The sequence below is a fragment of the Lissotriton helveticus genome, chromosome 9 (assembly GCF_964261635.1).
Source record: "Lissotriton helveticus chromosome 9, aLisHel1.1, whole genome shotgun sequence".
Classification (NCBI taxonomy): Eukaryota; Metazoa; Chordata; class Amphibia; order Caudata; family Salamandridae; genus Lissotriton; species Lissotriton helveticus.
In genome coordinates, this window is record NC_136070.1 from 547063971 (window position 1) to 547080867 (window position 16897).

General features: G+C 44.2%; 1 protein-coding gene across 1 annotated transcript in view; it reads left to right on the forward strand.

Annotated features, from left to right (window-relative positions):
* POLA2 (DNA polymerase alpha 2, accessory subunit) overlaps window positions 1-16897 on the forward strand; it is a 273226-nt gene that overhangs the window by 125254 nt on the left and 131075 nt on the right. Inside the window, exon 12 of the mRNA XM_078660428.1 lies at window positions 14606-14644. Within this exon, the coding sequence (XP_078516554.1) occupies window positions 14606-14644 (39 nt within the window). The remainder of the gene's footprint in view (window positions 1-14605; window positions 14645-16897) is intronic.

Consider the following 16897-nt stretch of genomic DNA (forward strand, 5'->3'; position numbering starts at 1 on the left):
ATTTCTCAAAATCCACTGGAGCACATATCTTGAGACCTAGCAAAGGCACATCGGGCAAACAGTCTCTACAATTTTGCCAAGTTTCATGGAAATCCATTCAGCCGTTCGAGCTAAAAGTGAGTCCAACCGCCCTATGGAAAACTCAATGTTAAAAACACGTTTTGGGACCCCCCTTTTTTCTCGGCCCCCGCCTGACGAAACCCCCCCAAACTTTCAGGGGACGCTCAGAAACAAAATGTGCCATTTTCCTGAAAATTTCAGCCAATTCCGTCCATCAACGCCAAAGTTATTCAACATAGAATTTTCAGAAATCCCTATTCAAAAAAATCCTAACTATATATACCTACTGGCGACCGCCAGTAGGTAATATATATATATATATATATATATATATATATATATAACATTTCTATGGCAAAATGAAACCCCTCATTTTGTTCCTTTGCAAATTAAATGTTTTAAGTGTTAACACTTTATTCCAATCAAGATGACTTCAGCTGTGCCATACTTTTGTCATAAGTAAGACTGTTAGCGCTCTAGTTGTTCTTTAGAACACTCTGGGACATTCTGTCACTGGGCTATAGTTGGGCTACATCTGGCTGATATTTGGGCTACATTTGTTTTTTTTTGTCTCTGGTGGCCATCTTTGGGCTACATTGGGCTACATTTGGGCTCTAACATATATATATAGCCCAATGTAGCCCAATATATAATTTTCAAAGTTAATTTTCGTAAAAACCACTGGAGCATATATCTTGAGATAGCAAAGGCACATCGGGCTACCAGTCCCTACAATTTTGCCAAGTTTTGTGGAAATCCATTCAGCCGTTCGAGCTAAAAGTGAGTCCAACCGCCCTATGGAAAACTCAATGTTAAAAACACGTTTTGGGACCCCCCCTTTTTCTCGGCCCCCCCTTGACGAAACCCCCCCAAATTTTCCGGGGCTGCTCAGAAACAAAATGTGCCATTTTCCTGAAAATTTCAGCCAATTCCGTCCACAAACGCCAAAGTTATTAGACATAGAATTTTTAGAAATCCCATAGAGAAAAAATCCTAACTATATATACCTACTGGCTATCGCCAGTAGGTAATATATATATATATATATATATATATATATATATATATACTGATGCGCCACTCTTTGATTACGTATGTTGTCTTTATGTGAAATGTGTGGTTCTGGACTGTATTATATGTCTACTTTTTTCCTCCTCCAAAACCCTTGGGACATGGAGAGGAAACTTGTCTGCCCCTCACCATTCCATCCTCAGTTGAGAAGTTAGTCAGACGTGCTTTCCTCCTCTTGTTATCAAGAGGACACAAAAATAAAAATGCAAGCCTGACGCAGAGGTTAGCTCAAGGGGAATTAAAGCATATTTTTATGGGCTGAACTAATGCTCCTCAGTGGACAAGTGCCCTCCCCTTCTGGCAAATGTGAAAACTCATCCTGGCAAAAAAGGTGCTATATCCCACTTGGCTTCTTAAACAGTCTAACTTAAAACTCTCTTATTAAGTGCCTGGAAAACCTGCTTAGCAATGTCAACCATGCCTGTCCAGTCAACGGATTCACAGTAAATAACCTCTTCATAGGGAATCCTCATGTCAAAAACACAGCTATGTCAGCCAGATCCTCAGTCATGGCCCTCTTATTTATGATACAAACGTCACCAGTGACCACAGGAACAAAGGAGCCAGTGGGCTAGGTTCCAGTTGATTGCCTATGGCTGCTATTAAAAGAAACATTCCGTCCATCATGTTTTCTTTTTCTCACATTGAAACCCCAAGTCCAAAAGGTTGGGGTTGCTTTTGTTGCTATTCAGAGGAACACAGCTTGGCCATTGGTTCTGGGGTGGTACTATTGGAGCAGGACCAACTCTGATTTGCATAACGTCTGTTCCTTCTCTTGAGTGGCATAGTGATCAAAAAAGATGAACAAGAATGCGGCCTTCAATGAATTACAGTGGCTGAGATTAATTCAAGTATTCCACCAATCATTTTTTTTATTGTAGGAACTGAACCATATCTTACTATGAACATGCCTTTCTATGACCCAATCCTTCTCTGTAGAAAGACCCTCAGTCTGCTAAGTGGGGTGGGATATGTCCGCCTGAGCTTTCTTATCTCGACTCTGAGGAACATTCCTGTAACATTGATCTACGAAAGCGCTAATGTAGATGCAAGCTTTGCAACAAAGCCTGGTCAGACCAACCACCACTTTCCAGAGGAATTTGGACCAGACTCTGTAACCAGTTCAGTGGCTCACAGCAAACAAAATTCCAAAACCGCCACCACACAAGACTGCGCCAAAGTAACAGATACCTAATGTAAGAAATTAGAATATTAATTAAAGTCACTAAAATTACCTGAGCTCTACCACCTGGTACAAATTGCACAGCGCAGGTTTAACTTAGGACAGTGTGTAAAGTGTTTGTGCAGAATCATATCATCAAAACACCAACCAATAAAAATCCTAAACTGAATTGAAAAATAGAGTAGATTTTATGAATAAAAGAACACCAAAACCACAAAAATCCAAAAGTGGGCCAAAGATATGAATCTTTAAAGTTTAAAGGAAAAGCATCTCCAAAAAGTGCTAATCGCTAATGTGGGTCAAGTGATCGCGGTAGACTGGGACGTAGACAGCATTTCAGGCTAGCCATGATGGAGCATGGGTCGGGCACATCAACCAGTTTCGATCCAGCCAGAGGTTTTGCTTGGAAACTTAGTGTCAAAAGATGAAAGTCGAAACCATTCAGCGATGCTAGGCAGCTGGCTGTGTACAAGGAGGGCTCCATGACATTGGATAGCCATTGGACAGCCATTGGACAAGGTCCCAGCTGTTGGTTTAGGCAGAAAAATTCAAAATTTGCGCCCAGGAAAGTTCTCTCACTGGTCGGACACTTTTGGTGTCTACCTGGTCAAGATTCCTATGTTAAGACTCGGTCTCTTTTTCACCGTTCGGAATCTTTCAGCGGGGCAAGGCCTCACTCAGGCTGTATTTGATTAGGGCTCCACAAGGCTAGAAATCTTCTTGTTGAGATCCCAGTGAAGCAGTTTCCTGTTGCAGAGAAGCTCTGTGCTGGAGAAAAATGTTTCTTCAGCCCTGCAGCAACATACCTTGGGTGGATTGGTTTGGCAGGTTGGGCTTCACGTTCAAAAAGCTTCTAAGTCCCTAGTTTTCAAGCGTGGTAGGAGAAGTTCAGCCAGACACAACCAAGGGTTCCAGGACATTGGGGACAGCCCTAGGGTAAGGACTCTCTCCAGCAGAGGCTACTAGCTGGGCGCAGGTCAGGTCCAGTTGGTACTGGTCAGCTGGAATTTGCAGAAAATAGCTTTGTAGCTTTTTGTAGCCATAAAGGAGGCCAGCCACCTGACCATTGGAGTCCCCTTCTGTGTCTTGGGTACAAAAGGGAGCAGAGCAGGTCCTCGGGGCTCCTCTCAGGTAACAGACAGCAGGACAAGTCCATTTCTGTTCTTCCTCAGGACCAGCAGTATCCTGAGAAGGGTGCTGTGAATGCCATATTTATCCCTTTGCACTACCTTGAGGGTGCGTGGTGGGTGACTCCTGGCCCCTTCCTGATCAGTGGGGTATAAATTCCCTGGGGTAACCTAACCCACTTTTGCAGCAGTTTCTGACTGCCCTACTGTATACAGTCGTACAGTGCCCCTCACTCCTACATCCTACAATCATGAAACTCTTAACCCGTTGTGTAGAGCCTGTGTGCCCGTCTAGAGGTGTGACCAGGGTAATGAGCAGCTCCTCCTCTGTGGTCACTCTAAGCTACTTCTGGGGGCAGCTCTCCTCCCTTCCCCATTGGGTTTGGTACCAGCCTGATTAGGAGGACAATAGAAGAAGGGCCTGTCTTGGTGCCATCTGACATCTGTTTGTGACCGGGGAACTCTGAAGAAAATGTGGTTCCTGGGCACAACCCAACTGATCTTATGCGAAAGGAACAAAAGAATATCCCCACAACCAGGCTTTTGTCTCTGCTTTGCAAGCAGTTTTCACATCTCATTTCGGGCCATTCACCAGCTGGGTGACATTTGGAAAGCTCATGTAAATTAGCATTCAGGAATTTCATGCGTCAAAAAGGTAACTTTCTAAAAGTTACTTTTCCGTAACATTTATTTATATTTGACTTGGCCATTAACTTGGGTTTTTAATAAATATTGCACGTAGTGGTTTATCATTTTCTCTGGCTTTTCCTTCCCCGGACATGGCAGAATTAATATTGCTTTCTAGTGCTTGTTTATGGGGCAGCCAACTTTCCTACAGTGAAAATAATTGTTGAGTGCTAGTCACTGTAAAGACATGTTAATTTTACTTGTCTTCATGTCCAACGTTCAGATACCATGGTCTCTACCTTATAGGTGACAGGGCTTACATGGGACGAGGGGGGACATTTTTGATATGAATGGAAGGCTTTTACATGTCACAAATTGTTTAATTTGACCGGTTGCAGCACATGTTTTGCTCCGTTACAGTCAGGCTACAGTGGTAGGCATTTAGCTATGTCTGTACTGCTGCTGTAGTGGATGGCACAACAGGTGCTGCAGTCCACTTGTAGCATTTAACTTTTATGCCCTTGGTACATTTTGTACTATAAACTAGGGACTTGTAGGGACGTAAGTATACAAATTAGGAGTGTACCAATTTGACCATGTTTAAAGGCGCTTTACTGCTGGTTAGCAGGGGTTACTTGCACTGAGTTCTAAAGCCAACAAACAGGTAGGGCAAAAATCTGGGGGGACATCACGCAAAAGACTACCATGTCCTACACCATAAAAGCCATGGAACCCCATGCTCAATACAATATTGAAGAAGCCTAGATCGCTACACTGTGTTCAGGACCCTGGGATCATCTATTTCTTCTACAGCGATTTTCGCAAACAGCAGTGAGTCTCCGCATGGATAAAATGATAAGTACTACATTGCAAAAGAGAATGTGCATCTATATAAACATGGTGCCTGTCTTCACACCACTTTATCACATTTGATCAAATGGCTGAACGCCAGTCGTAACTGGCACCATTAAATTACATCATTATTTCTGACTCTGATTCAAGGTGCCACCTCTCTGTAAAGTATGTTTGGGTGACATAACTAGATAAAGCAGGGGTCTCCAACTTTTTCTGTAGGGAGAGCTATCTCTGGTCATTGAAAACCACCCTGAGGTACTTCCTAATTTAAGGTTGTTCGATAAGGGGTACATAAAGTCCAAATAACAAACACTGCACCTAGAGTATCCCAGTCAACATATTACGTTAATGCACCATTAGCTCCACAGCAAATGTTAACTTGTGGGGACCCCAACGATAAGTTTTGTTAGTTGTTTGAATTGCAGCGCAGTAGATGACACTGCTCTGATTTTGAGTTAGGGCCGGAATGAATATTAGCAAAAATAAATTTCGGGAGGCCCTTGCAGACTGCATGTGCATCTAAAAGTAAACATCCCTGCAGGGTTCGTCACAATAATGACACAAAAACGAAACCATGAAGAAATTGCTTTAAGAAACTAGGAAGGAGAGAAAGAATGGAAGAGAAAAGGAGAGGGAGAAATACAGAGGACGAAGAGAGGAAAAAAGAAATTTGAGGGAGAAAGAAAAGAGGCTAGGAAGGAAATAAATGAGGAGACTGAAAGCCAGTGAAAGAAAAAATATCCAAAAAGAGAAAAGCAAAGAGGAAGCAAAGGAGAGACACAAAGGTTGGGAGAGATCTTGAGAATGGGAAGGAGAAAGACAAAAGTAGAAAAAGGAGAATAAGAAAGATGAAGGCAATAGAAGAAGAAACGTATATGAGAGCATAAGACAAAAGCCATGAGAAGGCAAAACAACAAAGATAAATAAGTATAAAAAAAGAAGGAAGATAAAAGAAATGGAAGCTTAACAAAGGGGAAAGAAGTAATAAAGGAGATGAGAAAAATGGAAAAAACAGAAGTAGTAAACGTAGATGCGGAAGGAAACAGAAAGAGGTAGGAAAAGATGAGAACAGGGAAAGAGCAAGTCAAAAACAAAGGCAAAAGAAGAACACAGAAAAGGAGAGAAAGTAAAGTACCAGTCGAGAAGCAAAGAGGAAAAATATAAGAAAGCAATAGACATATAGAAGAGGAAGAAAAAAGAGGAAGATAAGATATTAAAAATAAAAGACCAGGAAAGAAAAAATGAAAGAGTGAAAGAAAGAGAAAAACAGGAGAGTAGGAGAATGGATTGGCGAATGAAAAATGGGAAGAAGAAAGACTAACAAAGAAACAAACGTGAGAAACTGGAAAGAGTAGCGAAAAAAAGGGAAACAAACAAAAAGTGAAACTATGACAGCAAGAAATTAAAATAAACGGGTAGAATACAAAAGGAGAGATAGAAGAGAAGAATAAACGGAGAGGAAGTGTGGAGAAAAATAAATGGAGAAAAGAGCGAAAGGAGACAGAAAAAAAGGCGAAACTAATGAAACAAAGAAAAAAGGAGACAAACTAAAACAATACTAAAAGAAAGAAAAAAGTAGCGAAAGAAAAGCAACAAAAGAAGAATGTTTTATAAGAGAGTGAGCTCAATGTTCCTGCGTTTTCAGATTCCTACGCCCCACGAAGCGTTACACCGTGTTTTATAGTGCTGCCATAGCATTTGGGCAGCTGCATATTGTCAAACCAGCTGACAGCTAATTATGGTGTGCGAGCTGCTCATCGGCAACCTGAGAGCCAATGGTAGCTCACTATTGACCTGTTGGAGAACCCTGAGATAAAGCTACAGAACACAAACCCAATCTGCCTAATTAGCTAATTTCAGCACACAATATAAAAAATGTAAAGCAATCTCTTCAATATCGGACCAAAACTGCAGGCTCTGTCATGCTGCTACCGAACCATCTTGTGCTTAACTGAACCAACCTTCACTGAACACGCTACTTTCTTCTCAACACAGGCCCACTCCATAAAAGCCGACAATAATTTTTGACTCCAGCTTCCAGGATCCACCTCTTAATAAAATAATATTCTGGTGTGACACTTCTAGATAAAGCCACGGACCACAAACCAAATCTTCTTAATTGCAACACACAGTATTCCCGACTCTGCATGATTATGAATTACCAGTAATTTTAAAGCGAGCGCTGCAATATCCGACCAAAATTGGAACCTCTGCTTAACTAAGTTGTCTGCATATGATTATTGTTCCTTACAATTTTATTTTATTTATTTTTATTTATTTTGAAAGTTTTATATAGCGCGAACAAGATCTTTGCAGATAAGAGCGCTTTACATAGGCAAGGGGGGTGGGTACACGAGGGAGCATAGTTAGGAAGGTAGGTCATCAATGCAAGTAATACAGTTAGGAAGGTAGGTCATCAATGCAAGTAATACAGATAGGCGGGAGTATGAACAATCGGGTAAGGTCGATAATACAGGTAAAACATATGTGCAAATGGATCAAACAAGAGTATAGATCGACGCAGAGTCTTAAAAGATCAAAAATGGTAGATCAAGTGTATTTAGCCATGAGGATAGCTTTAACTTCTTTCTTAAAAAGAAAAGTGGAGGGGATGAGCCTGGTTTCAGGAGGGAGTGAGTTCCAGATCCTAGGCGCCATTCCTGAGAAGGAGCGTTTGTAAGTTCTTTCCTTCCGGAATCTTCGAGGTTTCAGCAGAAGATTCTTTGTGCTTCTGGTGGTTCTCGAGCCGCCGGAAATTGTCAGCTTCTGGGTGAGGTAGCCAGGTGATTTCAGGTGGATAGCCTTGTGTGTCAAGCAGGCAATCTTCAGATGTATTCTGGCTTCAAAAGGCAGCCAGTTCAGGGATTTAAAGTCCGGTGAGATATGCGAATGTTTTTTTGATCCAGTGATGAGTCTTGCTGCCGCGTTTAGTGAGGCTCTCAGGGGTGCAGTTGTAGTTAGGGGGAGGCCGCAGAACGCGATGCTGCCGTAGTCTATGCGAGGGATGATTAGCGCTTGTACTGCAGTTTGGAAGTCTTTGGCTGGGAGGAAGGGTTTAAGTTTCCTCAAGGTATTTATTTGGAAGTTCGCTCCCCTAGTTGCCTTGCTGATATGCTGCTGCATGTTGAGATTGGCGTCAAGTGTTATGCCTAAAGATTTTGCTGAGTCCACGATGGTCGGTTGGACATTGAGTGCAGTTAGGTGTTTAAGCCAAGTTTGAGTGGTAGAGATTTTCGCTAGAGGTGAGATCAGAAGGAACTCAGTTTTCGTAGCATTGAGTTTGAGGTGGTTATCGGCCAGCCAGTATTGGGTGCTTCTGATCGTTGAGTTCAGACGCATGATGTCTTTGGGGGATTGTAATTTGAGATATAGTTGAGTGTCATCGGCGTACATGTGAAAGTGTACATTGGATGCTTGTAGCAAGGTGGTGAGAGGTTCCATAAGTAGGTTGAACAAAGTAGGGGATAGGCAGGATCCTTGAGGGACACCTAACGATACAGGTACTGGGGAGGACATCAAGTTGTTGCTCTTGAATTTCTGAGACCTGTTGTGAAGAAAGGAGGTGAACCACTGATGAACAGTCCCGGAAAGACCCATTCTTGTTTTTAAGAGTTCGAGTAAGTTCTCATGTTTCACAGTGTCGAATGCTGAAGAGAGATCAAGAAGGATGAGGAGGCAGGAATCATTGTGATCTAAAATTTGGAGATCGTCGTCAATTATGTGAGTCATAGCCATTTCGGTACTGTGCCCTGCTCGGAAGCCTGATTGATGAGGGTTGAGGAGATCAAACTGTTCTATGTGCTTTGTCAATTGTAGTTGAACACATTTTTCTAACAGTTTGGCGAGAGTGGGAATGTTAGTGATAGGACGGTAGTTGTTTAGATCAGTGGGGTCTGCTGTTGGTTTCTTTAGTAAAGGTGTAACTTGTCTAACTTTGAGGGAGTCAGGTATGGTTCCTTGTTGATGTGAGCTATTGATAATTTTAGTCCAGAGTGGGAGGAGCAACGGGGTGAAGTCTTTTACAGCGTTAGCAGGAAGAGGGTCATTGAGGTGATTGGATGGTTTCAGGGTGCTGAGTAGATTGTCAATTTCTTCTTCAGAGTACGTGTCAAAGGATGACCATGTCGCATTGTTTTTTGGTTCATTGGGTGTTATGCAGTGGTGTTTGGAGTAGAGGCTAGCGTCAATGAGGAGATCGCTCCTTATGTTGTCAGTTTTATGTTTAAAGAAAGCAGAGAAATCTTCACAGGAAGGTGAATTGCCCATAGTGTCGACTGCTTGGGGTTGTTCCTTGGATTGAGATCGAATTAGCTCGAACAGTTTTCTTGGACGGTTTTTTGCTTGGTCGAGCTGGAGTCTGAAGAAATCTGACTTTGAGCGTTTTATTTTCCTGAAGTATGCGTTTCTCTTTTTCTTCAGAATTTTTAGGTGCAGTGCCGAGGGAACAGATCTCCAGGTGCGCTCTGCCATTCGCATGGCCCGTCTGTCTTCATTGAGACTCCCGTCGTACCAAGGGTTAGAGATCTTGGTGGAGTCTCTTTTCAGTTGCATCGGTGCAGCCTCATTGATTATTGAGGTCATAGCGTTGAGATAGTGGTAGGTTAAGCACTGAACGTCAGTAACGTCGGTAGGGGGAAGTAGGAGATTGCAGCTGTTAGGGGGTACAGAGTTTGGATTGAGTTTCTTCAGGTCTCTTTTCCAAACTTTGGGCTTGGAGGATTGGACCGGGATACGTTTAACTTTTTCATTGATGAAGAATGTAACAGTATGGTGATCTGACCAGTCACAGGGTTGGATTGAATCAAGTTGAATAGTGCCTTCTTTGGAGATGATGAGGTCGAGGATAGAGCCTTTGTCATGGGTCGGGCTGTTGCAAATTTGGGTGAGGTCAGAGGCGTTAAGGTAGTTTTTGAGGCTATTGACCACTGCGTCACTACCATCATTCCAGTGGAGATTGTAATCGCCAAGGTAAATTTGTGTGTTTTGCCGTCCTGAGTTGATTGAGATTGTGTCCATGAGTTGTTGGGAGAAGGTGAGGTTGTCCCCAGGTGGGTGGTAGATGATGTGTAGTGAACAAACAGGTTTGTTTTCACTGATGACATCAAGGCAGATGTATTCACAGGAGGTAAGAGAGGGGGCGGAGACTTTATTAATTGAAAGGTTGCTCTTGTAAATGCATGCTATTCCACCGCCTGTCTTCCTGGGTCTGTCAAGTCTAATGATGCAGTAGTTGGGGGGGACTAGGATATCCATGATAGGGGTAGAAGATTCAGTTAACCATGTTTCAGTTAGGATGGCTAGGTCAAGGTCCAGAGAGATGATGAGATCAGCGACCACCGAGGAGTGTCTTTGGGCCGATCTACAGTTGAGAAGTGTGCATTTGAGTCTGGGGGTGCAGAGGGTGGAGGGGGGATCTTGAGTGAGGGGGACTTTTGTGAGGTTGTTGGGGACGGAGCCTCTGTTGTTATGCGTGGGGTGTCTGAGAGTGTTGGAGAAAATCGTAGGAATGGACAGGTGTGTGGTGGCTAAGGGGTTTTGGCGATCCGGGACATATGTGCGGAGTAGGGTGTGTATGTCTAGGTCCGAAAGAGTCATGATGGTGCGTCGAGGGCGGTTGGAGGTATTGCGAGAGGGGATAGAGGACCATTGTGGGGGGTGCGTAGGGTGTGAGGGGGCTACGTTGTTAGGTCGAGAACGGTGTGAGGGGGCTAAGTTGTTAGGTCGGGAAGTGGAGGTGGGAGGGGGGTGTCTGGGGTGTGTGATGAGAAACTCTTTGAGGGTGTGGAGTTCTTCTCTCACTTGGAGGAGGGTGGACATGATCATGTCCAGCGTGGGGCTGGGTAAGGGGTTGGGGGTGGGAATTGATGGAGAACGAGTGTCTGGGTTACTGGGGACGGGGGGGAGGAGAGGGGTGGGGGTGTTAGTGACGTGGTTGGGGTTGGAGTTGGGAGTGTTAGTGAATGTGTTGCTGTTCAGGTAAGTGGGGAGGTTGGGGGGGGTGAGTGAAAGGATTAGTGAAGGTGTTGGTGTTATTGGACAGGGAATCCATGATAGGGGGGGTGAGGCAATTGCGGGACGTTTGGAGGCTGGGCGTTGCGGGGGTGACAGTGTGGTAGAAGGGCGTGAGAGTGGGGGGGGAGGTTGAGGGAGGGGAGAGGGCTAGGAGTGGCGGGAGTGCAAAGAGTGGGGGGGAGAGGTTGAGGGAAGAGTGAGGGCTAGGAGTGGCGGGAGTGCCAAGAGTGGGGGGGTGATGGGTTGGGAGAGAGTCATGTTGTGTTGGGTGCTGTCAGGTGAGGTTGGTTGTTCTGAGAAGCTAGTCGGAAGAGTGGGGTTCTGGTTAGGTGGGAGTGGGGTAGAGGGGGTGGGGGTGTTGGTGGCGGAGGGGAGAACCGCGGCTGGGATTGGGGATTGTGGTGTGTAAGTAGCCGGGAGGTGATAGAGTTGAGTACTGGAGGGAGGGAGGAGGTGCGTGTTAGTGGTAGGCGGTGTTGTGAGGTCGAGGATGTTGGTATTGGGGGCCAGATGGTGCGGGATCTGAGCGTAGGAGATGTATTCTTTGAAAGTGGGGAACAGGTTGTCAAATAGGTCGAGATTTCTGTCTGTGGATTGGATTAAGATAGTACCGTTATTATAGATAGTGATGGATGCTCTAGCTGGGTAGAGTTGGGATGGTGTGGTGGATAGCGTTATGCCATGGGCAGTTTTCCTGGTGGTCGATATGGTGAGTAGGGTGAGAAATGCTTTTCTCCATTGTGCTCTGCGTGTAGTGTAGAGAATGATATCGGTGCTCTTAGCTCCATTGATGGAGTAGTAGGTGTCTAGAAAGGGGGTTTCAGGGTGGGACTTTAAGCAGTTTTGTTTAAAGCGTTTTGCGTTTTTTTTGGAGAGCTCTGGGGGGTAATTAATTTTATAAGTGTGTTTGCCCGTGAGTTCCATGTTGGACAAAGGGGAAGAGGCAAGCGAGGGGGGATGTGAGGGTGGGTGTAAGAAAGAGCTATGGTGTGCGCGGGGGAGGTGTAGGAGAAGAAGTTAAGAAGTGTGTAAGGGGGGTAGAGGATTTGACTAGCCTAAGATGGCCGCTTCGTTAGGCATGGTGAAGAGATGAGGACTAGTCTAAGATGGCCGCCAGGATAGAGAGGTAGCACAGAGTATAGTAGTCCTATGTTTGTTATAGGAATATGTGGCGTTGTTGATCACTATTATGAACTTAATGAGCAGATAGAGCTCCATTTGACGTGGTAAAAGTTTCGAACATAGTATTAACCCACAATATTACTAATATCAGTGCAAACCCCTAATGCAGTGGTATATCACAATCTTGTTAGCATCTGAAAGATCTGCAACAGAACAATCTGCTTGAAGGTTACTCATGTGCAACCCGTACCTAACAGGTCCTAGCAGCTTCTCTTAACCTCTCTAACACTGCTGTTCCTGGTCATCCCTAAACACTGCTTTCCCATGCCACCACCAGCTCACCCTTACAGGCAGTGGGGTGAATAAATTAAACCTACAAACTGCTAAGTAGAACGCTCTGCTTGTCATGCACTCACCTGGTCCCAATCGCGGAAACAACACTGGAGTCGATGCTGGACCTCCTATCCCTCTAGGAGCCACACAAGATCAAAGGACCGACCACCTTAGATCACGCACTCCCCGGGGGAAAAGGGAGATTGGGATCAAATAAGAAGAGAAAGACTTGCAGGATTGAATCTGCTCAGTGGCTGTGCGACACAGCGTAAGAGGATTTGTCCCTTCTGAGACCATCTGTGTTTGCGAGATAGATGTGCAATGGACCAGAACCTCTGGGTTTCCGATGATGTAATACACTGGATATAACCAGAGAAGGCAGTTAACACAAGTACACTAACAGGTCTCTACATATAATTACCATACATTGACTATAGTGATGTATACTTTACAGGATTTATCTGCAGCATGGCATGGTAGCAGAATAACCAAAATCACACATTGGAGTGCGGCACACCCAGGAATCAGCTTGAAATACAGATTGAAGTTATTGGCATTCCCTGGGATAAACTCGGAACACAGGTTGGAGTTACTTGCACTCCCAAGGATCAATTCAGAACACAGATTTAGCTAGAAGATTCCTACAAAAATCAAAGACTCTAAAGTGCTTTCTCTTGGCACTACTGTTCATCAGAGAAACACAGAGCTAAAGTCTTCAGATCTCGCGCAATCGCAGTTCTAGAAATAGAAGAGGCAATTTAGGGATCTTTGGTCTACTTGAAATTTCTGAAAAAGATATTGTTTCATGTACTGCCTTCATCGAAACATGATCCCAAATGTGTTGGGTGTATCCTTATTGAAGGAATTTGAAATAGGGAGAGCACCCAGAATGCCAAACAGAATTACCAGTAACACCAAACAAGCAAGAATAATTATCTTTAAACCTCTGCGCTACTCATATGCTGAACAGATGCTTGACCAAACGAAGAAACTAAAAACGATCACTTGGAGCAAAGCCAGAATAGGAATCCCGCAAGACTGAGCCAGAGACGCACAGTGTCTCAGAGGAAGAGCTTCCTTGCCCTAAGGAAGGACTTGTGGTCACAGAATATTTCCTTTGCCATAGTGAGTTCTTCAAAACCAAGAATTATCCATAAAGGAAAGCCCATCATTTTCCATTAACCTTTTGAACTAATGAATTTTCTCAAACATCTCTCAATCATTTATCGACCTTTCATCTTTTGGCAGACAAAGCCACAGTCAGCTGAGGTACACCAGTGGACACATTCACCCGATTATCTCTGGACGTCACTGAAGTCTCCATGATAAGGCTTGTGGAGTTGAGCTGCATTATCAATCACCTGTTCATTGGCTCACTGATTTTCTTGATTTCTTATTACGATTGTTTAGCATTACTTCTCTATTTCCGCAATCACTGATAATGCAAGTATTTACTGTTTTCATACTAACCATGAATATCCATACCTACTGATACTCTTTGAGGGGACTATTTACTAATATCAACTTAGATATAACTACAAGTAATTTCCCATAACCTTAAAAAAAACACTATAATCATCAAAGGTCTCCTTGCATTTTCTACCTGCACATTGGGCACTCATACAAATGATCGATTATAGACTCACTAATTCCTGGATTTGCTTTTTAAGGAGCACAGACCGCACAGTCTTCACTCAGGCTTTTGGTCTTAACTGACCAAGACAGCTTTGATTTATGCTAGAGGTCTATGTACAAAGGGAATCTCTAATGGGATCTGGCTACCCTAGCTCACCTTGCCTGCCACAGTCTCCTCCAATCAAATGTCCCCTTTATAAAAACTAGCCACATATTCGCAGACAAAGCTTCCACAGTCTCCTCTCTTCCTCTACTTGTTTTTTATATCTCTAACTTTTCCTCATATGTTTCTTTCATTCTTTTGTCGCCTTTCCCTGTTTGGGTCACTGATTGTTTCTTGCGAGTACCTCAGAACCTCATCTAACTAGCAGCAATATTTAATGTAGAGGACCAGTGAATATTGGTTTCGCGTACAAAGTACTCTGCATTTCAGTCCTAGTCTGTCATAACTGTCATGACCTGGCAAAAGTATTGTGATGATCCATTGTTAGGATTCATTCCTATTTATGTGTTATATACTTCAATACAAAAGATTTGATTAATGAAAAAAAGAAATGACATCAGTATCTTTTTCCCCCAGCTCGGACCTTTCTTGGATGCAAGGCATGAGCAAGTTGAGGTGAGGACCACTGTGTGCCTATTGGCTATCTGTTCCAGGTATTGTTGGGGATGAGGTTTGAAGTATTGAAACCAGAGCCGATGCAACACAGTACGAGAGCATGTTCTAGAGGTGAGTTTGCAAGGTACGGGCTCGCCTGTGCCTTCGAGCAGTTTACCTACCTCTGGCTCCTGTCAACAAGAAGAGAAAAGAGTTCGGTGACCAGCATCGGCCAGTGCCTCCCTGGAGCCTTCCATCACATTTGGGAATGAATGATGTGGCAAGGCAAGCCACATGGCCTCAGGAGTGTTAGATGTTACTACGCATATTAATGCCACGCGTGCCATTGCAACGCGAGTATTGCTACACTAGTACGCTTACAACCACCTACCATTACAACGCATTCTATTACCACGCATATGCCTTTGCCACGCATGCCATTACAACGTAAAGGCATGCGTGATAAAGGTATACACTTGGTAAAAGCGTGTTAGGTAAGTGACACTATCCTGCCATACCCTACATCTCTACCTCTGCACGACCCTCCTTGCCCTTTCCTTAACCCCTAACCCTGCACGACCCCTCTGACCCCCAGTCCTTTCCCTACCCTAAATCACTACCCCTGCACGACCCAGACCCCCAATCCTTTCCCTACCCTAAACCCCAAAGAACTTCCCCTGCACGACCCCAATACTTTCCCTACCCTAAATCTTTACCCCTTGCACAACACCCCAGATTCACCCAATCCTTTCACTACACTAAACCCTAAAAAACTACCCCTGCATGACCCCCCAATCCTCTCCGTACCCTAAACCACTACCTCTGCACGACCCTCCCCCTGACCCCCAGTCCTCTCCCTACCCTAAAACACTACCCTGCACAACCCCCGTTCTCGCCCTACCCTAAACCCTAAAACACTACCTTTGCACGACCCGCCCCCGTCCCCCAGTCCTCTCCATACCCTAAACCTTAAAACACTACACCCCTTTTACCCAAAAATAGTAACCCCCACCCCAGGCCAAATCCCCCTTATCTCTTTCTCCTCATGGTTCCTCTCCCTTCTAGTAGTTCCTGCGGTCACCTGAGCGGTGGTGCACGTCGGTGTGAGCAAACTGCAAAGCATCTGTTTCCTCACAACGACATGGATTGCCTATATTTGTTTTACAACGTATGCGCTTTTACCATACATACCTTTACAACAAAATGTGCTGTTAAGGCCTGCGTGGTAAAAGCACATGTATTGTAAAAAAATGTGTTGTAAAGACTACGCGTTGTAATAACACATGCGTGGTAATGCTTGCGTTGTAAAGGCATATGGGCTAAACAGCTGTGATGTAATGGCTTAAACCCCCCCAAATGAGAGTTCATACCCATTGGTAACAGGTTGCAGCACAGTTATCGGAATTGGAGAGAAGTTAGATCCGTCAATCAGAGATTTTCCTTAGGAGGTCAATCAGGTCGTCTGAGTGGAACAAACAGGCGGCACATTTTTCTATCAATATGTTTTCCACTTAGGCCGGGTCTGGTGGCTCAGTGGACTAATGCGTCCATTGCAGGGGCTTGTGTTCGACCTCATGATCACAGGTTCAGATCCCGGCGGGTCCACTCAGCCTTTCATCCATCTGAGGTCGATAAAATGAGTACCATTCAGTTGGGTAACAATGAACATCTGTTATTCGGTGCCAAGAGACCTCTGGGTGAACGTGCGCTTTACAAATGCACGTGTTATGTTATGTTATGTTAGTGCACTATCTGATATTGGCATTTTCTTTCATGTACAATCAGAATATGTTATGAGTACTTGTGCAGTAGACCATTGTGGTGGACACTAGTAAGGGTCAACAACAGAGGCCTTACTCTGCTGAAATGCCGTATAACTTTCAAGTCTAGTACTCACTGTTGAGCCTCACCTCAGCCAAACGCCCATTCTCTTCGTGATCTGTGTGGCTGCCCAGTCCTGCGATGAACAGTTGCGCAATAGGACATCTACATGCATTGTGTACCTAGGCTTTCCTATTAAGTATTCAGGCAGTCCTAGCAAACAATGGTAGTATTTCAGAAAGGTGTGAGGGATGCTTCAGTGTGTGAGGGAAGGGGTAGAGGAATCATGGAAGAAGGATGGGCTGGATTTTAAAGCAACCAATGTTTAGAAAAATATCCAAATGTATTCAGATGAGCACTCTACCGGTGAATGATAGGCTGGTCGGAAATATATTTTGTTCTTCTGCGTCTCTGTCCTAGTAGTTTGTGTATTTGCTACACCCATATTATTCC